The sequence below is a fragment of the Piliocolobus tephrosceles genome, chromosome 19, assembly GCF_002776525.5.
Source record: "Piliocolobus tephrosceles isolate RC106 chromosome 19, ASM277652v3, whole genome shotgun sequence".
Taxonomy (NCBI): domain Eukaryota; kingdom Metazoa; phylum Chordata; class Mammalia; order Primates; family Cercopithecidae; genus Piliocolobus; species Piliocolobus tephrosceles.
In genome coordinates, this window is record NC_045452.1 from 6,199,925 (window position 1) to 6,225,396 (window position 25,472).

Below are 25,472 nucleotides of genomic sequence, written 5' to 3' on the forward strand. Positions count from 1 at the left end.
TGCACACAGAATTCCCCTCAGAGCTCTGCATGGCCAGGCCAGCTCAGAAGTGAGGCCAGGACACCATAGCCTACAGCGGAGATGTCAGCCCAGACTATCGGGCCAGCAAGAGAAAGAGAATCCCGTGGACTGAGGGTGGGTCTTACTGAGCCACCCCAACCTCTCTGTGTTCCTTGGTGCTGAGCCCTTCTAGAAACCACAAATCTCCTCCAGCAGCAGCCGCTGACTCTGCCGATTTGCATAATGGGCCGCTCTCTCCAGCAAGGGGATAAGAGAGGCCTGAGAGGAACCTGCCCAGCCTGGCTTCAGAAGCAGCATCTGGGACATGTCAGCCATGGCCTGGACGCCTCTCCTCCTCAGCCTCCTCGCTCACTGCACAGGTGCTGCTTCTAGGGTCCCTGCCAACTACCCAGCCCCAGGGTTCTGGGTCCAGCCTGGCCCTAACTCTGAGCTCAGGAGGGTCCTGCCTGTCCTGCTGCAGGGCGAGGGGCTGGTGGGGCTGAAATCCACCCCCTCACACACTATCCTCACTGGCTTGCGTATGCCTGACAGGCTGCACCTGCCATGAGCAAGGGGGAATGCAGGCAGAATTTCCCTGTAGACTGGGACATCCTGTCCTTACTCCTGAGCTGGCCTGGCCATGCAGAGCTCTGGGGAATTCTGTCTTCCATTTTCCCATTTGTTCAAAGTCCCCATCCTTACATGCACTTGAACCACGGGGGCTGAGATCAATGGGATGGAGTGAACTGTGGGCCCACAGAGTATCTGGACTTGATTCCAGGTACAAAAGGTAAGGAAATGTCTTAGAACTTGGCTTTTCGTTCTCAAGCCCACCTGTCTTTTCTCCTCTTGCAGGCTCTGTGGCCTCCTATGAGCTGACTCAGCCACCCTCAGTGTCGGTGTCCCCAGGACAGACAGCCAGCATCACCTGCTCTGGAGATAAATTGGGGAATGCATATGCTTACTGGTACCAACAGAAGCCAGGCCAGGCCCCTGTACTGGTCATCTATAGCGATAGCAACCGGCCCTCAGGGATCCCTGAGCGATTCTCTGGCTCCAACTCGGGGAACACGGCCACCCTGACCATCAGCAGGGTCGAGGCTGGGGATGAGGCTGACTATTACTGTGCTGCAAGCTATGGCAGTGGGGGCAGCTGGCAGTGACTCACAGTAACACGAACAGATGGAGACATGGGACAGAAACCTCAGCCTTAAGCTGATGTCACTCTCAGCTGCCCTCTGAGCGATGACCGTGACCTTCATTTCAACTGACTCTGCTTGTTTCTCCTGCAGTCCAAACAACAGAAAATTTGTGTCCGATTTTTGTTTTTATCATGGTTTTCACAAAGTATTCATTTCAAACCCTAACATCTTGCACTTGAAATCCAAGCCTCTGCAGAGACCAGTGGGCAGTTTCAGAGGATGGAGAATGTCTCTAGAGAGCTTGGCTCCTGCATTGGTGACCAACAGTCTTTCCCCTCCCTTTCAACCCAGAGTGTGGCAGGCGCGCCCCCTACAGGCAGCTAAAAAAGCTGACAGGGAGAAGGGCTCTCCTTAGGGACCCTGACAGTTTGGGCTGAGGATTTTCCCTCCCCTAGCATGCTGGACCCAAGAGATGTTATTGTTACAGGTCCAGGGCCTCTGTGATCCTCCCTTTTCTCTCCTCCCCAAATGACCATGTGATTATCACTTTCCCTCTCAGCTCCTTTCCTTCTCCGTCAAGTGCATTTCGTAGATTCTGTGCTCCCAGGTCCTAGATCTGTAGAATTTCAAGGAAAGCAGTGCTGCTCACCCACATGGAATCCCAGACAGCTGACTGAGGACTAGAGGCACAGGCAGCAGTGTGGGTCCCCACAGAGCTGCATGGTGGGCACCGGGAAGACTGGAGGAACCAGGAACCACTCCCCTGAGGGTCTTCAGCCCCAAGTGAACTAGGGAGGGATCAGCAGGCTGGGCTTAACCCACCAGGGCCTGCCCTGTCCCTGTCCCAGCAGCACTGTCTTACAATTTTCTTTATGTGCTAAGCAACCACCAAAGAAACTGTCTAATTACCTGGAAATTTCCCCTCATCACACCTAACTGCACATGACTCTTGCCCCAAATTACTCATTTATTAAAATAGCTAAAAGAGCTTAAACTGACTTGAATCTGGGACCCCTTTCAGGTTTGCCGAGTACTCTGGGATCATCACACACACCAGAGCCTTCCCACAGGAGCCTGGCTCTGCCATTCCCCCCACAGCTTCCGGGACTCGTTTCTTCTGTCAGTCCTGATAGCAGTTCCAGAGACACCTTGCAATTTAGGTGTCTCCAGGCTCTTATTATAAAACAGACAGCCTGTCATTTTCTGCCTAATTCCTTTTAGTTGTCTGCATAGTGTTTACAACTGTAGGATTATTTGCCTGTCATTATTTTATTAATTGATTGACTTGTGTTCATTAGTTTGCTACTTGATCAGGAATGTGTTTATACCACAAAGGCATATATATGAAAAACGGAGGCAGAAATAGCTAAGGGCGTATTTCTCCCTGCAACAATACCCGCCAGTTACATGAAAATACCGAGTCTTTCTCATTCTCTATTCCACCATCCCTGTTATGTTGGTGATGTTTTCATCCTTGCTGATGTAAGACCTCAGGGTAGCTGCTCCAGCTCCAGCTATCACACCTATAGCCAAGAGGAAGAGGGCCTCATGAATCCAATGGGTTTCTCTTCTTTACAAAACTTTCCTAAGAAACACCTCACCCATTCACTCTCACATTCCATTGAGCAGGCCTGAGCCACACGGTCAATTCTGGCTGAAAAGGACCTGGGAATCACAGGCACTGGTGTTTCCAGTGAACATACAAGACAGGTGGAAGGTGGCAGGTACTGTCTGCTGGGTCTGTAAACCCAGTGTTTACTGAACAGCTAAACCCACATGATGAGCAACTCACTTCAAGAAGGCAGTGTCTTCTTCCTGCCAAATTCCCAGCATGAAATATGTCCCAGACCAGAGTGGGTCTGGATAAACAATTGTTGGGTTCATGTTCTTTTGTCTCTAAGCATGACATTAGTGCAGCAGCCACCACTGCACAATGGCCCTGCATCCACAGCGGGCACCAGTAAGAGCCAGTCCCTAAGTCCTGTGACCTGCATCTTCGGTCCCAAGCCCTGGTATTTTTTTTTTTTTTTTGAGACGGAGTCTCACTCTGTCGCCCAGGCTGGAGTGCAGTGGCCGGATCTCAGCTCACTGCAAACTCCGCCTCCCGGGTTCCCGCCATTCTCCTGCCTCAGCCTCCCGAGTAGCTGGGACTACAGGCGCCCGCCACCTCGCCCAATTAGTTTTTTGTATTGTTAGTAGAGACGGGGTTTCACCGTGTTAGCCAGGATGGTCTCGATCTCCTGACCTCGTGATCCGCCCGTCTCGGCCTCCCAAAGTGCTGGGATTACAGGCTTGAGTCACCGCGCCTGGCCCCAAGCCCTGGTATTACCCCCAAAATCACAGAGGCGTGTGCAGGCAGCCTCAAGTATACCTGCCTCCTCTTCTTCCAAATAGTCATGTTTCTACTGTCATGGGCAATGTGCACCCCTTGCACCTGGTACTGAGGCAGGCAAGGGCCACAAAGAGAAGAGGAATTTCTCCCCTGGGGCTGGCAGTCCCGAGGGGAGAATGAGGGAATCAAGGACCTGAGCAGCAGGTTCTGATTCTATACGTGGACCCAGGAGAGGCAGAACAGAGTCACAGCGGGATGGGGTGGAGCTGGGTGACAAGGGGATGCTGACATGCAGGGAGAGTCAGTGACCAAGACCTAAGACCTGGAAAGAAAGGTGTCATTTTCTACAGCATCGTCCCTAACACTGAGGTACAAAATTCTCCAGGCTTTGTGTTTCTCAGCTACATCTCTGGCCAATGTTGCATGTGTGACACAGACGCAGACACTTTGATTCCTCCCACACACTGGCCCACTCTTCTGGGCTGAAATGCTGTCACTGCCATAAATGCCGTCCTCCTTTGTGGTCACGTGTGTTTCATATCCCTCCCATATGCTCTGAAAGCCTTTCTATCCTACTACACAGCAAACACTTCTTTCAGCATCCAAGCTGCACCTGACCCTGATCACACACTGGGGATACTGAGGCATAGCACCTGTGCCCTATGCCAAGAGCTCACAGCCAAGGCCAGAACACACAGCATCTGCTGGATCTTTCAACACTCTGTGTGCACATGACAAGGGTGACTTTTTTTCTGGGAACCACCACTCACAGGCAATGGCAGGTCCCTGCACATCTGCAAGCCCCATGGGGTCACCTGTAGAGTGGGGTCACTAGGGCCACTGCATTGGCTCGAAAGGTACTCTCTAGAGGTGGAACTAGAACTCTATCTATCATCTGGACTCTGCAACAACTATGAAAGGACAGGACACCCCTGGAGTCCTACATTACCCACATCACTCCTGAGCCAGGATCCAACAGCGGAAGAACCTGAGGACAATTCCACAGTGGCCATGTGACTCCCTGGCCACCTCTGGGCAGGACAAGGAATGACCGACCACATGGGTAGGACATCAGATTCTCTGCGAAATGCACACAGAAATCCCCTCAGAGCTCTGCATGGCCAGACCAGCTCAGGAGTGAGGCCAGGACACAGCCTGCAGTAAAGATTTCAGCCCACACTATGAGACCAGCAGGAGAAGGAGAATTCCGTAGGCTGAGGGTGGGTATGCGGGGTCCACCCCTCCCCTCTCCGTGTCCCTTGAGGCTGAGCAGTTCTCTGGAAACCATAAAGCTCCTGGAGTCCCTTATATGTGCTAAGCAACTGCCAAAGAATCTGATTAATTACCTGGAAATTTCCCCTCACCATACCTGAGTACACATGACTCCTGCTCCCAAATTACTAATTTGTTAAAATGGCACAATAGGCCTAAATAACCTGAATCCGGGGCCCCTTTCAGGTTTGCCGCTGTCCTCTCAGGTCCTCACACACACCAGACTCTTTCCACAGTGGCCTGACTCTGCCATTGCCCACACAGATCCCGGGACTCGTTTTTCTCTATCAGTCCTGACAGCAGTTCCAGAGACACTTCCCCATTAAGGTGTCCCCAGGCTCTTAATATAATACGACCTGCCTGTTATTTTCTGCCTAAATCTTTTTAATTATCCCCATAGCATTTACAACTGTAGGAATCTTTGCCTATTATTAATTTTATTGATTGATTGATTTGTGTTAATTATTTACTTAATTGGTCATGGATGTTTTACCACAAAATCACACATAAAAAACAGAGGCACAAACAGCTAAGGGCGTATTTCTCCCTGCAATAATACCCACCACCTTCACGAAGACACCAGGGTCCTTCTCACTTTTTGTTGCACCGCCCCTATCATGTCGGCTTTGTTTTCATCCCTGCTGATGTGTGACCTCAGGGTGGCTGCTGCAGCTCCAGCTATCACTCCCATATTCAATCAAGGGGAAAAGGACCTCATGAACCCAGTGCTCTTTCACAACAGCAAAGCTTTCCTAAGAACAATTTCACCCACTGACCTCACATCTCACTGATCAGGCCTGAGCCACATGGTCAATGCCAGCTGAGCAGGACCTGGGAATCACAGGCACTGGTCTTTTCAGTGAATATAGAAGACAATGCTCAGGTGGAAGGTGACAGGGACTGTCTGCTGGGTCTGCAAACCCAAAAGTTTTCCTGCACAGCCAAACTAGCACAATCAACAACTCACTTCAAGAAGGCCTTGTCTTGTTCCTGCTGAATTCCCACATGCAAGGTGTTCCAGACCACAGTGGCTCTGGATAAACATCTGTTGGGTGGATGTTCTGTCTCTGACTTTGGTGCAGGAGTCACCACTGTACACTGGCCCTGCATCCACAGCAGGCACCAGTAAGAGCTAGTCCCTGAGTCCTCTGATCCCCACCCTCTGTGCCAAGCCCTGCTATTACCCTAATAACCACCCACCATCCAGAGACATGTGCAGGCAGCCTCAGGTGGACCTTCCTCCTCCTCCTCCAAATATTCATGTTCATATTGTCATGGGTAACCTGCACCCCTCGCACCTGGTATTGAGGCAGGTATGGGTCACAGAGAGAAGAGAAAAACTTCCTCCATTGGCGCCAGCAGTTCACAGACCTGATTCCACAGCAGATCTGATTATACACCTAGACTCAGGAGGCCCTTAAGCCTCCAGAAGCCAGTGTGGAGCAGCCACCAGGGGACAGAACAGAGTCATCTGGCAAAGCCACCTGGAGATGGGGTGGACCTGGGTGACAAGGAGATGCGGACATGCAGGGAAGGTCAGTGACCACAACCTCAGACTAGAAAAAAGTTGTCATTTTCTACAGCATTGTCCTCAACACTGAGGTACAAATTCTCCAGGCTTTGTGTTTCTCAACTCTGTCTCTGGCCTATGTTGCATATTTGAGACAGGTGCACCACTTTGCTTCCCCCTACACACTGGCCCACTCTTCTGTGCTAAAATGCTGTCAGTGCCACAAACGCCATGTTTCTTCTCCCTCCTGTTTGCTCTGAGGGCCTCCTCATTCTGCTACACAGCAAAGACTTCTTTCAGCACCTAAGCTGTACCTGACCCTGACCACACACTGGGGATACTGAGGCACAACACCTGTGCCCTACCCCAGACGCAATGGCAGGTTCCTGCACATGTGCAAGCCTTATGTTGTCACCTGTAGAGTGGGGTCACGAGGGTCACAGCATTGGGTTAAAAAGTGTCCTTCAGAGGGGGAGCTAGAGCTACACCTGACATGTGGACTTTGCCACAAAATATTTAAGGACAGGACACCCCTGGAGTCCTAAATTGCCCAAGTTACTCTGAGCCAGTATCCAACAGAGGAAGGACCTTAGGTCTCAGAGTAATCCCTCAGTCACCATTGTAAGTAAGTCCCTGGCCATCTCCATGCAGGACAAGGAATGGCCACAGGGGCAGGACATCATACAACCTGGAAAACGCACATAGAATTCCTGTCAGAGCTCTGCATGGCCAAATCAGCTCAGGAGTGAGGCCAGAACACAACCTACAGTGGTGATGTCAACCCAGATGTTGGGACCAGAAGGAGAATGAGAATTCTGTGCGCTGAGGGTGGGCCTTCAGGGTGCACCCCCTCCTCTCTCTGTGTCCCTTGGGGCTGAGCTCTTCTCTGGAAACCACACAGCTCCTCCTGTAGCAGCCCCTGACTGCTGATTTGCATCACGGGCCACTCTTTCCAGGAGGGGACAAGACAGGCCTGTAACAATCTGCCCAGTCTGGGCCTCACGAAGTAGCATCAGAGGTGCATCAGACATGGCCTGGACCCCTCTCCTCCTCGGCCTCCTTGCTCACTGCACAGGTGCTGCCCCTAGGGTCCCAGCCACCGGTCCAGTCCCAGGGGTCTGGGTCCAGCCCGGCCCTGACTCTGAGCTCAGCAGGGCCCTGCCTGTGGTGGGCAGGATGCTCAAGAACCTGCTGCGGGTGGATGGGCTGGGGGCTGAAATCCCCCACACTGCGTGCCTGTGCTCACCCTGCCCTAAGCGCTCTTTCATCCCTGGAGCTGTGCCCAGGCCAGGCATGTGGGAAGATTTTCTTGGAGGTCAGCTCCTCAGTTTCAAGCTTTTTCTCTCCCCTTTTCTCTCCTGTAGGTTCCATGGCCTCCTATGAGCTGACTCAGCCACCCTCAGTGTCAGTGTCCCCAGGACAGCCAGCCAGCATCACCTGCTCTGCAGATAAATTGGAGGATAAACATGTTCACTGATATCAGCAGAAGCCAGGCCAGTCCCCTGTGCTGGTCATCTATGAAGATAGCAAGTGGCCCTCAGGGATCCCTGAGCAATCCTCTGGCTCCAACTCTGGGAACACGGCCACTCTGACCATCAGCAGAACCCAGGTTCTGGATGAGGCTAATACCGTCAGGCGTGGGACAGCAGCACTGTACACAGTGACACAGACAGATGCGGAATGAGACAGAAACCTGCCCCCTCGGCCTGGCTCACAAGGCCCTGCCCTCTTTCCTGCTCCATCACACTGAGCAGGAGGGAGCCTTCCATGTGGAATGGAAGTTTCCAGTCCTGTCCCTGCCCTTATGTTCCTGAGAGATGGGAGCAATTTCCTGCCCACCTCTAGGCTCAGCTTATCCCAGAATAAACTGAGCTGGTCGCTTTGATGATCAAATGCCAGCTCCCAAAAGACCCCAGAAATCCTGATATCTAAGCAGCACCAAGTCTATTAATATCAAAGGAGACTAGCCCTAGGATGGAGTCATTTTAGTGTCTCAGAAGGCACAAGGCAATTAAAGGTGTTTATGAGGTTTCAGGATATGCACATGAGCAGTTAAAGGCAGGTCTTACAAGGAAGGAACCTATTAGAATTGCGGCCTATCTGTGATATCATAGCACAGCCTGGTGGACACAGAGAACGGAAGGTCTTTTTTTTTTTTTTTTTTTTTGAGACGGAGTCTTGCTCTGTCGCCCAGGCTGGAGTGCAGTGGCCGGATCTCAGCTCACTGCAAGCTCCGCCTCCCAGGTTCACGCCATTCTCCTGCCTCAGCCTCCCGAGTAGCTGGGACTACAGGCGCCTGCCACCACGCCCGGCTAGTTTTTTTGTATTTTTTAGTAGAGACAGGGTTTCACCGTGTTAGCCAGGATGGTCTCGATCTCCTGACCTCATGATCTGCCCGTCTCGGCCTCCCAAAGTGCTGGGATTACAGGCTTGAGCCACCGCGCCCGGCCAGAACGGAAGGTCTTGAATCAAGTCTTGATCAATAAATATTTATTAGATAAGTGAGCAATTTACCTAGGTGAGAACTGTCTGCTCTCTTGAGCAGACCACTTACCTGGATAATTGGTTTTCAGGAATCTCCTGAAGCAATGAGAGACATTCTTTATTGTTTACCCCCTCATCCTCCTGGGAAAGAGTGTCCTGGAACCAGCAGTTAACATTGACACAGTTGGTTTTAGTCCTCAGCACAAACATTCACTGCAGGCTGAAAAGTGATAATGGAAGAGAAAGGAGTTTATTAAATTCCTAGACACAACCAAATCCATGAGCAGGGATGAGAGATGCCAGCTCAGCTGGCCCAGTCCCACAGGGGTCATCCCTCTTTTGATGGAAATGACCACATGAGGGTCCCCCAAGTGGTGTTGGGGGGCCATCCATATGGAGGGAACTGGCCTCCCAGGGTTCCCTGCTGCTTGGACTGAGCCAAGGTTAGACGGATGGAAGTCTGGTCCAGTCCTTCCCAGCAGCATCTCCAGGCTCCTCCTCCCTCTACTGGGGCTTCCCCTCTGCTCCCCAGCACCATCATTGCTGCCTCATCTCCTGTCTCCTCCCTGTGCTCACCCTGACTCCTCCCTCTGCTCCATGCCCAGCCTCTGCAGAGCAGCCAGGGCCCAGAGACTTGGGCAGAAGCTTCCATCCCACCAGCTGCAGAACCTTCCCTACAGAACCAGGCCAGTTCCTGTGTCTCATATTTGTAGAGATCCCAATCCCCCTGAGAGATGCCGGGTGGGCACTCTGACCCTAGCTGGGAAACCAGCCCACAGTGACCTAGGCTGTTGGCATATGGACTTCAAGCTGGCTAGACCCTACCGGACTGCATCTTCCTGGCCAACTCCAACATCCGGGCTGGGAGTCTGGAATCCTTGTTCCCTTTGCCCATTCACTCCCACTAGGTTTGCTTCTAAACTCCCTGGGCCTCAGCTAGTCTGCCCACCAGAAGCAGTGACAGGCATTTTCCAGGGCTGCAGTGAGGGCCCTGGAACTCTCTCTCTCTCTCTCTCTCTCTGAGCCTCTGTTTCCTCATCAGTAGTGGGAGCTAGAAGACCCCCTGCCAGGTAGGCCAGTCCATGACATCTACAGAGGGAGCAGGAACCTCTCCTATTTCCTGGAGGATAGCGGGGGTGGGGGCTGCAACCCAGGATCATCAGAGGAACTGGGGTCTTCAAGGCTCCTAGGGACCCCTTAAGTGGGGGTCAGAGTGACTTCAGGGGTCTTATTGCTCAGCCCAGACAGAAGATGTTTCCAGTTGTGAAAAATTACTTCAGGGACAACAAGGACAGAGATTCCCCTCTCTGGACACCAGTAGTTGATGTGCCTGAAGTACTCCTCATACCAGGCAGGGGAGAGAGTCCTCAACAGAGGAAGTTCTAAGTGTCACCTAGATTTGGGGCCTCGGGGCCTGTATCAGGGGTAGGTGATGTCACAGTGAGTTGATGCTCTACAGTCCCTTCCCTAGGTGGTGGCAGAGGGAAGAGCTGGGTGTCATCTGAGGTGTGAGTGAGTCCAACCTGAGGGTCTTCCCAAGCTGCAGGTCCCTGGGTGTAGAGGGAAGAGGTTCTGGTCAGACAGGCCTGGTGTTGAATCCTGGTCCATTTATTCATTTGGTCAAGGAGGGCCAAATGAATGGCCCACTATGTGCCAGGTGCCAAGTCAGGTGACTGGGGACACAGTGTTGAGTGGGACAGTTGGCCCCTTCACTGCTGGAGGTATGCTATTCTCAAGCTGGGACTCAGGGCTCTACGATTGTTATGTCAGATACACAGCCTCTATGTGCATGTCTCCAGAGACTGGTTTCCTGGAGTTTCAAGTGACAGCCATCATTCGCCTTGAATGCAAAAGTTAAAAGAGCATCCAAAAATATAGTGACCCAGATCAATAATATTTAATGCAATCTTTTCAAAAATCGAAATTAATGCCAAAAAACCCACAATGCACAAAATTTCACGATCTGACTCACTCGCCTCAGTGGTTTCCCTCTTGGTCGTACCCACAGTCCCACAGGTGAGTGAGTGACCACGCGAATGCAAACCCAGAGTCAGGCTCCCGCACCCCTTCTGCCCGGCCACCAGAGCCCTCCCCTGGGTCTCCACCTTCCTCTTCTGAAGAGCTCCAGTCGGTTAGTGCTCAGGCTTCTACTCTTGGTCTCTTCTGCCCCCTACTGGACTCTCCCCTTCTAGCTGCACTCCAGGCAGCTGGTGGAGGTTAAAGAACAGAAATCTCCCCAAAGTCCACCCTCCAGTTCCAGGCTGGCTCCACCCCTTGTCCAACAAGTCTGGTCCTCCCAGGTCTCTAGTTGATATTAGTAAGTCCCAGGGCACAGTCTTTACACCAAGTCGCTGTGTGCCTCACACAAGAAACTCTCCCTCTCTGAGCCTCTGTTTCCACATCAGTAGAAGGAGCTAGAAGGCCTCCCTGCCAGGTTGGCAAGTCTACTCTGTGACATCTACAAAGGGAGCAGGGATCTCTCCCATTTCCTGGAGGAGAGCTGGGGTGGAGGCTGCAACCCAGGATCACCAGAGGAGCTGGGGACTTTGGGGTTCCTGAGGATTTCTCAGAGGGGGATCAGGAGCTGCAGAGCCACCTTCTACCTCTAGAGACTCAGAGATCCAGAACCTTTGTCACTTCCCCAGCCAATAGTCTGTCATCCTGCGCCTCAGACTCTCCCAGATCCCAACAGTGAGAAGCTCAAGATGAGACAAGAAAGACCAGCCAGCTTGAATTTGGGGATGGTGGGGAGTGGGGAGCTGGGGATCCCTGGACCTGGGAGAGAGGAGTCTGCAGTGTTTACAGGTAGAATTTCTGGGACGTGGGGGCTGCAGACTGGGCAGGGGACTGACCAGCAGGAGGCCAAGGTGGGGGACACCCTCAGACATGGAGCAGAGTAGAAGCAACTGGATGGGGTACACCCCTCTGCTTTGGAAAAGAAGGGCCAGGGCGGGACCCAGAGGGTTCTGCAGAGGCACCACAGACCCTGAGCAGGGGGTCCACCAAGCAGGACAGCTGGACTTGGCCTCCTCTGTCCAGGCCTGGATCCAGCCCTTCCACATCTCAGTCCAGGAGGGCAGGGGGCAGGCCTGGGTGGCCACAGCCGCAGCTGCACCTGCTGGGGAGGCCTAGTCCAGTCCTCAAGGGTCCCCAGCCAGACTCGGATTTCCGACTGCAACCACCATGGGAGGATGTGGTCTGCGGTGGCGACGTCTGCCCAGAGGCCACAGCAGGTGCAGGGGTGGGGGAAGAAGCAGCAGCTGGGGATGCTACATTTAGGGACAGCCCCTTTTTATCCCCAAGACCTGGGACTTTCCCTGGTAGGAGCCACAGCTTCTGGGTCCTGAGCAGCGGGTGAGTGTCATACCCACAGAGGGCCTGGGAGGGAGTAGCTTCAGCCTAGACCCCCAGGGCAGACCCTTCCCCAGTCCCCATAACACAAAGAGCCCAAGATCAGAGGCAGGAACAGGACAAGCTCCCCAGGGGAGGAGAAGGTGTGCTGGACCAGAGGTTTCCTAGGGCCCTCCCTTGTGCCCTGAATGATGTCTGTTAGGGCACCTACACCATGTTACAGATCAGTGCCTTGCCTGTCACCAAGGACAGGGATGTGTGGTGATTATTTGTATAATCCAGCCCCCAGCACCTGGGCCTCAAAAGTTGCCCAAGCAATACGTATAAAGATCCAGCCTGGAGATCTTTGACAACTGATTCAATGAGTCAAACCATTAAGTCATGATCACCATCCTCAACTTCATCTCTTTCTTCCTCCTCCTCTTCAAGAACTGTGAAGGGTCTGAGACTTCATCCTATTTGCAGACTAAAATGTAAGCCCGCCACAGTGTCATGGATGCTGGCAGAAGATACAAGATTCCTGGGTCAGAGACAATGGACAATCTGTCTTTCACAGCAATTACAGTTGTCAAGGTATCAGCATTGTCTTGCACCAGTTCAACAAGGTGATGCAAAGAAGGCCAGGTGACATCTGCGTGCCAGACCTCAGGGATCTTAAACATTTTATACTTTATAGTAAGCATATCTGCCTTTTGCTCCAAAGAGAGGCACTCTCTGTACCTTCTGAGGTTGTTCACTCTACACACATCCTTGAAAAGATAATCCACAAGAAAGGCAATCAGTGCCTTTGCCTGAGAAACATGCAGAAATGCAGAGATCCATAGTAGACCACTGTATCCCAACAACCATCAACTTTATCAATGAAATGAAGTCTCGGGCTATTTATCTGTTACCACAGCCCTCAAAAATGTCTGGCTTGATTGTCACCAAATGTATCAGGGAAGTTAAGGAGTATCTGACTCAAAATATGAACCAAGCAATTCTCAAAGGGGCCTTCCAGGAAATTCACTTTAGGAAGTCCTACGAGGCTCCTCTGAGAGTTGCTAAAACAAAACACTGACAGCCCTAGAGGGCTGCAGATCTGAACTTGAGCAGATATTTTTAAAGATTTTGTGGCAGAAAAAGTAACTGGAAAGCAAGAGGGCAGACCCTGACTGCAGTTCTGTAAAGTGACAGAGCAGGGGCCTTTCTCACCAGAGTATGAGGTCCTGAAGATCTCCTTAAACATTTTTGTACTAGGTTCTCAGGTGCAATAGAAAAGATGGGAGCAGTGAATGGGGGGTAAAGGAGTGCAAATGACACAAGGGGCCACATGAAGCAAAAGAGGTTCATTCAACCAGATTTAGTCCATGTTTAATTGAGCAACTCCTTTGTGATGAGCTCTGGGTTTTCCCATGCACCAAGCAGTGTGTTACCACCTAGACCCGGAGAGCCATGTCATCATCAGGAAAGCACGCCCTAGTGTCACGCAAGGACCAGGCCTCAGATTCCCACTCCAGCCCTACCGCCTCTTGGCCCTATGACATTAAAAAAGTAGGGAATCAGCCTGAGCAGCATTTCCTCATCTTCAAATGTGGGGGACAGCAGATAATCTTAGCTGCCAGGATTAGTGCTTGTAAAGCACCAGGGCTAAAGAGCATTGCTATTATTATTGTATTATGCATCATATTCCCATATCATAGTCAAAAAGGACCCCAACTCAAAGCAACTGCCAGCCCTCTCCTCCTCCACCACTGCTGAATGGAGCCAGACATGAGTATTCTAGGCGGACAGATGAATAGAAATACAGGGGACGAGCAGCTTCCTAGATCCTAGCACAGCTTGCTCCCTACTCAAGGAATGACATTTGGCCCTGCATTCAACTTTTCTGGATGGTAATTTTCTCACCTGTAAAACAGAGACATTTGCCTCAATGACATCCCACATGTTGTTCTGAATCCCAAAGTAAGAGAAGAACAAAAAGAGAACCAGGATTTGTTCAACACCCACTGAGTGCTTAGCAAACACATGGTTTCTTTAACCCTCATAACCTTCATGCTGCAGAGGAACTCTCCCCATTTTACAGATAAGGAAACAGAGGCCCAGAGGTAACCTAGGTCTGGATAGACTCCACATTTATGATTTCACAACTCTTCCTTGCCTGAAGGATATAGAATCACTCCCTGCAGGGCTCTTGCCTGACTCAAGAAAGGGCCACAGGGTAGCCGGCCGGGCTTAACCCAGCCAAGAAAGGGCTGGTCCCAACTGGCTGGAGTGCAGTGTGCAGTCACGCAGCCTGGAGGACTGATCAGAAAAGAAGCCACAGCTCCAGCCCCAGCGCCAACACCCTGAGCTCAAGCCCTTGGGGACTCCTCATGGGCAGCTCTTTAGGCCCTAGGGAGATGCTCCAGAGACCCAGGCTGCCTTTTGGGAAATGGGAAAGGGAAGTGAGTCAGGTGTGCACCACCCAGGGCCCCAGGGGCGGGGTGGGGCCAGGCAGGCGGCTGTGGTGGGAGGCAGTTGAGCCCTGGATTGTGACCGCATCAGGGCAGTTGGTAGATGCCCCTCTGGGAGAGATTCCCAAGCGTAACAGCCATGGACGAAGGGCCTGGGCTAGGGACAGGGACCAGAGCTGGTCCAGGGAGAGGACACAGCCAACGGACAGGGGCGCACTGTAACAGCCCTGCTGGCGAGAGGGACCTGGGCAAGGCCCTCCAAGGAGCCCACGCTGCAAGTCGGGTCAGAGGTGCCCCTGACCCTGAGGGCCAATGAGACCCAAGACAGGCCAAGTGGGTCGTGAGACCCCTGAGGAGCTAGGCCTTGGTCCCACGCAGTGCTGGCCCCTGCTGCTGCTGGGTCTGGCCGTGGTCACCCATGGCCTGCTGCACTGCAGAGCAGGGACCCAGACCCTGCAGCCTCAGTTGGAAACAGCCGATCCAGCCTGCGGAGCCTGTGAGGCAGGTAAGGAGCAAGAGATTCCAGGGGATGTGGGGGTCCTGCAGCAGAGCTGGGAAAGGCGATCAAGGGGAGACGAGCCAGAGGAGTGAGGAGGAAGATTAACCCCTAAGAGGAGCCTGGGCAGACACTGGCTTTAACTAATGGGTTGATATTTGGTCCATCACAGATTTGTTTGAATTATTGTTTTTAATATCATACTAAGATATTATTTTTCTTGATTTCTGGATTTTCTGACCCCACTTAAATTTTGCACCAGGGTCAGTACCTCAATCACCTAGTCCTAGTCCTCTGGGTAGGGCAGGAACAGAGGCACAGACAGGACATCCACAGGGGGTGATGGTCACTATCCCCACAGGGTGCCCAGGCCTGTTCCTCCTCCTCCTCCTCTCTGCCCACGTGCCTCCTGCCCTGTGAGTGCAGGGGCCACTCCCCGGAGAAGGCAGCAAGGGCTTGGCTTGGTCTTCCCCAAAGCCGTTCATTCGCCAACTTGCACATAAATGCTTGCTGGGACCAGGCTCAGGGACACAGGGAGGGTGGGCTGAACCGAGGGGAGCTGTCCAGTCATCGGAACAGACCCATGGCCCATGTTTGGAGCAATAAAGGGAGAGGAGAGCTTCCTCTAAGATGATGTCCAGGCTGGTCTCACAGATCGAGGGGCACTGGCTGGTGATGGGTGCCCCCAAGAGACAGAGCAGCATCAGAGGAGAGGAGAGCACAGGATGAAGCTGGGAGCTCCTGGGTGACTGGGAAGGGGAGGCAGGAAGACCATAGGATCCGTGCCCCATCCCCAGAGTCCAGGACGAGTCCTTGGATGGATTTAGATAGGAGACTGATTATCAGAGTCGGATTTGTGTTTCTGGAAAAATTAGCACTGGATAGGAGGCTGATACGAGGACTGATTAGAGGAAGGAGGAGAGGGGGTGATGGCCAGGTCCAGGGTAGGTGGGGAGCCTGGAGGAAGCCATGCCCTCGGGGTGGGGAGGACACGCAGATCCAGAGCGCCCAGTTTCCTATGAAATGGGAGCATGAAGCTGAAGTGAGGGATAAGCAGAGGGGAGCAGACACTCTCGGAGACTGTCTATGGGCGTTGAAAATGTATAACCATTTTAGTAATAGGCGGCGAGTCAAAAAACAAAGTGTATTTATCTAAATTGGGCAATTCCACTTCTAGGAATTTATCCTAAGGGTGTGGTGGGGGAGGGGAATAATCAAAGCTGTAACCAAATGTTTATAACAAGGGTGTGTTAGCTGAGCATTATTAATGATGGGAGAAAACTGGAAATAACCCAAATATCTGAAAGAATGTGAAAAATCACAATTGTATTTGGGGGTGGTGGTTGTTGTTTTGAAACAGAGTCCTGCTCTGTTGTCCAGGCTGGAGTACAGTGGCATGGCCACAGCTCACTGCAGCCTCAACATCCAGGGCTCAAATGATCCTCCAGCCTCAGCCTCCTGAGTAGCTAGGACTACAGCTGCAGGCCACTACACCTGGCGAATTTTTATTAGGATTGTTATTATTTTAGAGACAGAGCCTCACTATGTTGCTTAGGCCTGTCTCAAATTCCTAGGCTCAAGCAATCCTTCCACCTCAACTTCCCCTGTGCTGGAATTACAGGTGTGAGCCACTGCACCTGGCCCAACTGTGTTTTTAAAGTATATATGCATTTTCAAAAACCTGTCCAAAAATATAGAAAAATGTCAATGGTGTGTCTGGTTGACTAGTGAGATTTCCCCTAATTTTAATTGTGGCTTCATAATTTTCTGGTTTTGTGATGTTCACAAAAAGACATTTCTTCTAATACAATTTTTAATACAAGAGTAATGTACTCATGTACATTACTCTTTTTGCAATGAGTACGTTACAAAATGTAATCACTTTTGTACATTACTCTTTTTTCTTGCCAAAAAAAAAAGATTAAGCAGAGAAGTATACATAGTAAAAACAGTGCTTCTTCTTTCCATCTCCTACCTCTTCCCAAGATAGCCACTGTCAGGTTTGTCAATATGCTTCCAGAACTTTTCCTGTGTTGTACGTGTCCCTGAAAATACACACACACACACACAGTTGGTGTTGGGATTTTATTTTGCAAAAATAGAGCCATATTCTGCATATTACCAACTTTTAATCTATTATTGACACTTTCTGTATCAGTCCATATGGATTAACCACATCCATTGCTTATAAACTTTTCTTTATAAGCAAAGTTTAGATGAGCCAAGATTTATTTCCACTAAAAAATCTAAATGACAAATGATGCTGCAGTGGAGATTCGTGTGTGTGTGTGCAAAGTTCACTTATATATCTCCCCAGGATAGATGCCTAAAAGTGGAATTGCTGGATCAGAGAGAATGTACTTTTGAAATGTTATAGGTGGTGCTTCCAAAAGTCTGTGTCCACTCACTCTGGTGAGTGGTAGTGCCTTCTCTCCTACATTCTTGCCAATAATGCAAAATTGAATGTGTTTATTGTTTTATTGTGTATTTTATTGCTGGTGAAATTAATTTTTTACATTTTTATTTATTGGTTTTATTTCCTCTGCGGTCACTATGTTGCCCACTTTTCCATTCAGTTGTTTTCATCTTTTTATATATCTATAATACATTGGGATATGTTTGGGATTTTAGCCACTTGTTTAATATATGTATTGTAAATAATTTTCCTTGGTCTGTTTTACGGGTCTTTTGTTTATGGGGTCTCCCACCATAAAACTGTCGTAAATTTTTATGTGTCGAACTGGTTTAACCTTTTCTTTATGATTTCTGTGACCTCTGCTATGTGTAGGAAGTTGTCTTTATTTCAATATTATAAAGTCATTTTTCTATCTTATTGTGGTACTTTTGGTGTATTGGTGTTTTATTGGTTTTTTTCTCTTTACTTCACTTGGAGTTTATTTTTGTGGATGTAGGAATAAAACCTTATCTTCCAAATAGGAAAGCCAATCATCACACCTTTGTTGAATATAAATGCAGCTTTACTCAACTGCTACATTACTGATTTGTTACATTCTTTCTGTAGTTCTCTTGGTTTATTGATCTATTCCCGCATCCAGCCTGTTTTGGTTATTTTAGCTTTATAGTACGTTCGGTATCTGGTAGGGAAAGAACCTGTCATTGTTACTTTTTCTCAAAATAGTGATGTCTATTACCCGTCATTCTTAAGAGTTAGACTGCAGAATCAGTTCCCTAATTTTCAAAAATCATTCCTTTGGTGTTATGTTTGTAATATCACAGAATATGGGATTAATTTGAGAACTGCTATATTTATAATGCTCAGTGGTGTTTTTGTCCAGAGACATGACGTACTCTCCATTCACTCAGAGAAGTGGTTTAATATTTTATTCATGCAAATCTTGCACACTTTGCTTTTTATTCATAAAGCGTTTGTAAATATAATTTTATTGAAGTTACAAATTTTTTCCCAATTTCATATCCTAAATGATTACTGTTTCTATAGCAAGGAACCCTGTTAACCTCTGTATGTTACTCTTGTATCCAGCCATTTTAACTCTTGTATTAATTCCAGCAGTTCTTCAGCTGATTATCTGTGTGTGTGTGTGTGTGTGTGTGTGTGTGTGTGTGTTTAGTCAACTATCACACCATTTGCCAAAAACAATTTTCTCTCTTTTTCCCTAATATTTATACATCCTCCTCTCCCCCCTTTATGTCATTTCATTGGCTAGAATCTATGGAATATGTTGAATAATAAAAGTGAGAATAGACAACCTTGCCTTGTTTCTGACTCTTCAAATGTTTTGCCTTTAAATATGAAGGTTGCAGTAAATTTGGGGAGATATTCTTCATTAAGAAAGTTTTCTTCAGTAACTTAATAAAATGCGAAATGTTTGCTTTCTTTATATGAGAAACAAGTGTTGAATTTATATTACTATTATATGAAATTGTTTCAAAAATCTTCTGCACACGTCTTAAATACAAATGTATTAAATACAAGCTGCTGCTGGGATGAAAATTGCTGGCCCCGTCACAATGAGTATCTTGCAATGTAAATAAATTCCCTTGGGAAATAAAATCAGATTTGAAAAAGTCTGAGGATTCTTGCCATCATGAACTCTTAGCATGTGACCTGGGTGTTTTTCTTTTTCTCTGGGGGATGTTAATGGTATCTTGTGTCATGCTAGGATGCCTAGGACAGAGTGCAATACAATGAGGGGAAGGCATTCTGTGATGTCCCCATGCCTCTGGCTTGAAGAGTAACTTGCTGAAGTGAGGACTCTGTGGAGGAGCAACGTTACATGGAAATAAGTTTAGTTGGGATCTATTGAGTTGGAGGTGTCTACAGGGCATCCAAGCAGACGTTAAGTTGAGGACGCAGAATATATGTGACTCTGGAGCCAAAAAGAGAGGTAAGGGCTGGAAATAGGGATCTAAGACCCCTGGACAGTTGTGAGTGTGCACAGTGAGGGTCAGATGCAGAGAAAATTAGGAGAATACAGAGAGCAGAACCCAGGATGGGGATCTGGGAGTCAGCAGTTGGGCATGGGCCTGAGAGAAAAGGAAGCCAAGGAGGAGGAAAGGGAGCAGTCTCAGACACCAAGGAGGGAAGAGTGACTAGAAAAAAGAACTTCTTGCAGAGACTGAAGGGGACTGGGGAAGAACTACAGACTGAACTGGGACAAAGGACTGTTGGCCTTAACCAGAGAGATTTGAGGGAGAGATGAGGCTGAGAGCCAAGCGACCCTGCCATGTCCCAGCATAAAAACAGTACCTGACACAGATGGATGCTTGGGAGCTGTTGTTGGATGAATGAGTGGACAGATGCATGGATGGATGGATGATAGATGAATGGACAGATGAATAGATGAACAGCTGGATGGACAATTGGATGGATGGGTAGATGGAAAGAATGATCTGAGAGATCAGAAAAAGCTTCATGCACAAAGTGGGACTGAACTGCGTCTCCATGGGTAGAAAGCAGAGGACTCTCCACTTGAGTAAGGAATGACTCAGTGTTCTCAATCTAGGGAGAAAGCCAGCCGGGCTTGACTGGGGACACTTATGTGGGGGACTCAGAGGCCCTTTAAATGAGGCCAGACGAGGTTGCAAGGGTCGAAGCCAACTCAGCACTCCTTTGCCACACTGCACAGGAGGGGATGTGTCACTCAGGGAGTTGCTGGGACCTATTGTTCCCAGTGTTGTCATCAGCACTGACAGCCTCAGAGAGGAAGGACACACACTGGGGTGTCTCCAAGGCTGTGGGTGGCACTTGCCTTGGACAGGGGACAGACATGGGGAAACCTCTGGGGGACTGGCCACCCCCCTGCTTCATGCCTAGGTCCCAGCCCCGCCTCCTGCAACCCTGTGCCCGTCATGCCCAGCAGGCTCCTACTCTAGCCCAGCCCCCAGGGAGCAGAGCCCAGGTGCTGGCCCCGGGGGTTTTGGTCTGAGCCTCAGTCACTGTGTTACATCTTCGGTGGTGGGACCCAGCTCACCGTCCTAGGTAAGTGGCTCTCAACCTTTCCCAGACTGTCTCACCCTCTGCTGTCCCTGGAAAATCTGTTTTCTCTCTCTGGGGCTTCCTCCCATCTGTCCTCCCAGCCTTAAGCACTGACCCCTACCTTTCTCCATGGGGCCTGGATGAGGCACGTTAGTCTTGGGGTAACCGGCAGGAAGGGCCCTCACAGTGGGAATAGCTGCCTTCAGGTTCCAAAAGCTGGATGCAGCCTGGTCCCGGGGCCTGAGCTGGGATTGGGCAGGGTCAGGGCTCCTCCTCTCTTCCAGGGCAGATGTCTGAGTGAGGGACAGAGGCTGGCTCTGATGAGGGGCCCTGTAGTGGCCTTAGGGACATTGCCCAGTGGCCCCTGGGGTCAAGGCCAGAGGCTGCTGGGGTGGGCCTGGGGGCTGCTGAGTCTCATAGTCTAGGGGAGTAGCCCCAAGAACAGCTCAGGGTCTACGCTGAGGACTCGAGGCCCATCCAGTCTGGGAGGGCCACATGGGGGCCTGGTGACACAGAAGTCACCCGAAGGGGAGACGAGTAGAGGGCACAGGGAGGGCTCTGGGTCTAGGCTGCAGCTCTGTGGCCTGTGCTGGATCATGAAGACATGGGGACACAGAAGGACAGGTGAGACTGGGGGAGGTGCCAGAATTCAACCCTCCCAGGACAGAAAGGAGAGAGTGTCTTAGGGCAGAGATGTGTCTGTTCCTGGAGCCCCGTCACCTCTGGGGCTCAGTGTTTCTCTGTTCACGGAACGGACTCCTGCTTGCCTCAAAGGGCATGTTAGATTCAGGAGATCACCACAGGGGAGCAAATGAGGGGTGCAGAGAACTCCATGGCTACTACATGAAGTTTGGGGTCATCAGAGCTGCTGAGGTGGACCAGGGGGCTGCTGAGTCTCATAGTCTAGGGGGGCAACCACAAGACCAGCTGAGGTGAAGGGTTCTGTAGTCGGGCTCGTGGACACAGGAGACATCTCAAAGCCTCAGAGGAGTCCCGAGGCTTGTCTAGATGGAGCCCACTCCTTGCCAGGAGAGCCAAGTGGGCTGGGCGGGGGCAGAGCCTGGTGCCTGTGAGGGATAGAAAGCTCTAGTTCAAAGCAGGCTTGGGCCTCCCCACACACTGCCTGCCAGGACAGCCCTACGGGCTGAGCAGGGGACCCACAGTTCACAGAGGAGGCTCTAGGTCCCAGAAGAATAAAGTGGGTGGTGGAGGGGGTGTCTAGGGGTGGAAATGAGGGATCCAGGGGTCAAGGCTACATTCTGAACTCAGACTCCAGAGATCAGAGAAGGAACACAGCCTGCCCTGGATATATGGGGAAATCGAGGCTGTAGAGGAGAGGGGCTGGACCAGGACACCTGGGAAAGGTGACTTGGGAGGGCTCCTAGGAAGGTACAGAGCTGTCTGCCCTCCACAGGGCATGAGTGGAAAGGACGGGGAAAGGAGAGAAGCAGAGAACCCCGAGTGGACCGGACGGCCCCACTGTGAACCCTCCCAGAGACTTTAGACAGAGAGAGGGGCTCCACAACACCCCAGTGTTCTGTCTGTCCTCTTTCACCCCCTTCCCTGTCCACACAGGTCAGCCCAAGGCTTCCCCCTCAGTCACTCTGTTCCCGCCCTCCTCTGAGGAGCTCCAAGCCAACAAGGCCACACTAGTGTGTCTGATCAGTGACTTCTACCCGGGAGTCGTCGAAGTGGCCTGGAAGGCAGATGGCAGCGCTGTCAACACGGGAGTGGAGACCACCACACCCTCCAAACAGAGCAACAACAAGTACGCGGCCAGCAGCTACCTGAGCCTGACGCCTGACCAGTGGAAGTCCCACAAGAGCTACAGCTGCCAGGTCACGCACGAAGGGAGCACCGTGGAGAAGACAGTGGCCCCTGCAGAATGTTAATAGGTTCCCACCCCTCACCCCACCCATGGGGGCCTGGAGCTGCAGGATCCCAGGGGAGGGGTCTCTCCTCCCACCCCAAGGCATCCAGCCCTTCTCCCTGCACTCAATAAGCCCTCAATAAATATTCTCATTGACAATCAGAAATTTTGTTTTATCTCATTTTTTCTATTCTGACATATAATTCCTAGCCATTCCTGGGTTCTCCATTTAGAGTGGAGGGAATTCTGCACCCAGTGGGAAAGTCACCCAAGGGAGGAGGCTCACTGCCTCCCCCAGTCATCTTCTCAGAGGGTCCTTCCTCTCCCAGTCACCCCTCCCTCAACTCTCCGCCATACCCGTGACCCTGGCATCAGCTCAGACCAGTCCAACACCCTCCTCAATTTTACTTTTCAATAAAGACCTGATCACATAGAACCCAGTTTCCAATGTGCCGTCTGTCTGGTCATGTGCCTTTGCTAAAGAGTCACTGCTCAGCGACAACGGGCAGTTTGAAGTGAGATCCCATGTCCCCATCATCCACACCCTACCCAACCTGCCAGGGAACCGGGTGAGCTCCCTGTGCCAGTGGGAACCATGATCCAGAGTAGGAAGTTGTCCCTGCAGAGCGGGCCCTGAAATGCACTTCTTGCCCACCTGGGAAGGATGTGGAACCTAGTGAGGACAGCGTGGTGGCCCTGAGTGGGGTATCAGGGAGAAACAAGGAGCGTTCCAGGACCCCGCTTTGGACTAGAGACGGAAAACCCTCGAGCCCAGGCCAAGATCAGAGCAGGAACAGGGTTGAACTTCCCTGTCCCATCCATGATACCCAGTTAGGAGACCACTTACTAGGTGAGGGGTCCATGGTTGTGCCATCACCAGGGAGACATGAAAAGGCTGGAAAATGGAACCCTTCAGTGTAGTTCTCACTTTCACAATGCACATTAGCTATGCAAGATGCTAACAAGTCTTGCAGTTGTAAACAGTTCTTTTTTTTTTCTTTTTTCTTTCTTCTTTTTTTTTTTTTTTTTTTTTGAGATGGAGCCTTGCTGTGTGGCTCAGGCTGGAGTTCAGGGGCGTGATCTCGGCTCACTGCAAGTTCCGCCTCCCAGGTTCACGCCATTCTCTTGCCTCAGCCTCCCGAGTAGCTGGAACTACAGATGCCCACCACTATGCCCGGCTAATTTTTCTATCTTTAGTAGAGACGGGGTTTCACTGTGTTAGCCAGGATGGTCTCGATCTCCTGACCTTGTGATCCGCCCACCTCAGCCTCCCTAAGTGCTGGGATTACAGGTGTGAGCCACTGTGCCCGGCCAACAGTTCATTTTATGCAACCTTGCAAGTCAAGAATTCTATTCACTGTCCCAACCAACTTAGCCCTAGGGTGCTCTTCAAGACACTGATATTCATGTCACTAGTGCTGGGACATGGGCCAAGGCTGAGGCACACAGATGATTCACTGTGATCAAATGGGTCAGGCTCAGGGTTAACACTGGCCAGGTCAGAAAGAGAGCACAGGGATGCGATCTCAACCATGAACAGTCTCAAATTCTAAAGTCAGGGGACACAGTAGAGTTAGATTATGGTTATGGCTGGAGCCACGATGGCCAGCCTGTGTGAGGGTAGGACTCAGGTGGCCTGGACTGAATGAGAAAGGTACCATCTCAAGCATAGAATGGGCATCACTGGCTATCTGATGGAGGCTGTGTCAAAATCATATTCACCCAAGAATCAGGGCCAGGTCACACAAGGTCAGGGCAGGGTAAGTGTGAATCAAGGGCTACAGGCAGGTCAGGCTTTCATAAGACTCAGCTACCCTAGACCCCACCCCACCAGGGCCTACTCCCTTCCTCACTCATGTGACTCAGCCCCTCCATGTGCACCTACAGCCTGATGTCAGAGACACAATCGTCCCAGGGTCCCCGACAGTGGGTGAGATGGCCTTGGGAGATGCACTTCCCAGCATTCCTCATCAGTCTTGGGTGCTGTCAGGCCCCTTTTTGGTGCCTCCAGCACATCAGCGATGTGGCGGGTGCCTTCACCAGAGTTGCTGGGTGGTCACGCCAGGCCGGAGACAGAGCCTGCAAGGGCAGGGAACTCTAGGGCCATAGTGGGGCAGAGAAGGGGCTCCTCTTGGAGCCTAATCATAGCCACCCCTGCCCCAAATCACAACCTACAAGTTAGAAGGAAACTTAAGGGTCCTGATTCCCACCACCCTGTCTGGCCCCATTTCATGGATGTGAAAGCTGAGACTCCAACAGCAAGGAGGACCACATTGCTCTCCACCTTCTCAATGTCCCTGCTGGGTAGGATGCCAGACTCCCCTCTGGATGTCCCCCGGTGCTGTCCCAAGACTAATCTCTCTCATTACTGCCTTGCAAGATATTACAGGAAACTGACAGTAAGAAAATTTAAAAACATGGGATAATACAGCTCATGTTGACCCACCCACAATCAAGCAACCTCTTTTACACAGTTGTTTGCAGCAAATTGTAGACATCATGTCCATTAGTCTAAACATTCCATTTGTGTCTCTAAACATATGGACCCCAAAAAAACTACATTCTTACAAACCTAAATAGAAATTATCAATAATTCTTTCATATCCAAAAAAGGACGTTTCCCATCAAATACTTCACAAATGTCCTATGCTTCTTTCACTAGACCTGTGTTTGTGTTGTTGTTATTTTGTGGTTTTGCATTTCATTTCTATGAGGATTCCACACGGTTTGAAATTGTGACTGGTGGCTGTGTTTTTAGACCTGTTCCGTCTGCAGGTATCTTCCTAGTTGATTTTTAATTTCCTTGCAAGGCAGGAATTACAGGAGCTGAGGGCTGGTCCCAGGACCTTCCCATGGTCAGGATGCAGCCTGCTACCTCCCCAAGCCGGAACCAAGCACTCCTCTCTGCTTTTGCATTTCCTGAAAATGGGTTCTTGGACAGAAAGTTTTAACAAGGCTCAGTGCGACTTTTCAGCAAGACCGCTTGGCTAGTGGGCTCCCATATGGGGTCATCTATTTGTGACGTTAGCTGAGCTTTGCACTTAGTATCCAGTGCCATTAGATGGTATACAGATGCAAGGTGACTGCACTTCAGTTCGACCACCTTTTCCTTCTACTGAGCA

The 25,472-nt window shown here is 50.6% G+C and overlaps 2 protein-coding genes across 2 annotated transcripts; both read left to right on the plus strand.

Moving 5' to 3' along the window:
- The first annotated feature begins 243 nt into the window (after nt 1-243).
- LOC111530535 (immunoglobulin lambda-1 light chain-like) lies at nt 244-22,516 on the plus strand. The gene is made up of 4 exons (XM_026448221.1): nt 244-380; nt 856-1,160; nt 20,447-20,483; nt 22,056-22,516. The coding sequence occupies exons 1-4, from the start codon at nt 326-328 to the stop codon at nt 22,370-22,372; spliced, it is 714 nt and encodes a 237-aa protein (XP_026304006.1). The 5' UTR covers nt 244-325; the 3' UTR covers nt 22,373-22,516.
- Nucleotides 14,592-20,437, plus strand: LOC111530536 (immunoglobulin lambda-like polypeptide 5). The gene is made up of 2 exons (XM_023197812.2): nt 14,592-15,031; nt 20,319-20,437. The coding sequence occupies exons 1-2, from the start codon at nt 14,839-14,841 to the stop codon at nt 20,375-20,377; spliced, it is 252 nt and encodes an 83-aa protein (XP_023053580.2). The 5' UTR covers nt 14,592-14,838; the 3' UTR covers nt 20,378-20,437.
- Nucleotides 22,517-25,472: the final 2,956 nt, after the last annotated feature.

What these genes read in the sequence shown, in the direction of transcription:
- LOC111530535 (XM_026448221.1), top strand. Translation starts at nt 326, where the DNA reads ATGTCAGCCATGGCCTGGACGCCTCTCCTCCTCAGCCTCCTCGCTCAC. An exon ending in CCTCCTCGCTCACTGCACAG is followed by an intron (nt 381 to 855) that starts GTGCTGCTTCTA and finishes CTCCTCTTGCAG; the next exon opens with GCTCTGTGGCCTCCTATGAG. An exon ending in GCAGTGGGGGCAGCTGGCAG is followed by an intron (nt 1,161 to 20,446) that starts TGACTCACAGTA and finishes CAGTCACTGTGT; the next exon opens with TACATCTTCGGTGGTGGGAC.
- LOC111530536 (XM_023197812.2), top strand. Translation starts at nt 14,839, where the DNA reads ATGAGACCCAAGACAGGCCAAGTGGGTCGTGAGACCCCTGAGGAGCTA. An exon ending in CTGCGGAGCCTGTGAGGCAG is followed by an intron (nt 15,032 to 20,318) that starts GTAAGGAGCAAG and finishes CTTCATGCCTAG; the next exon opens with GTCCCAGCCCCGCCTCCTGC.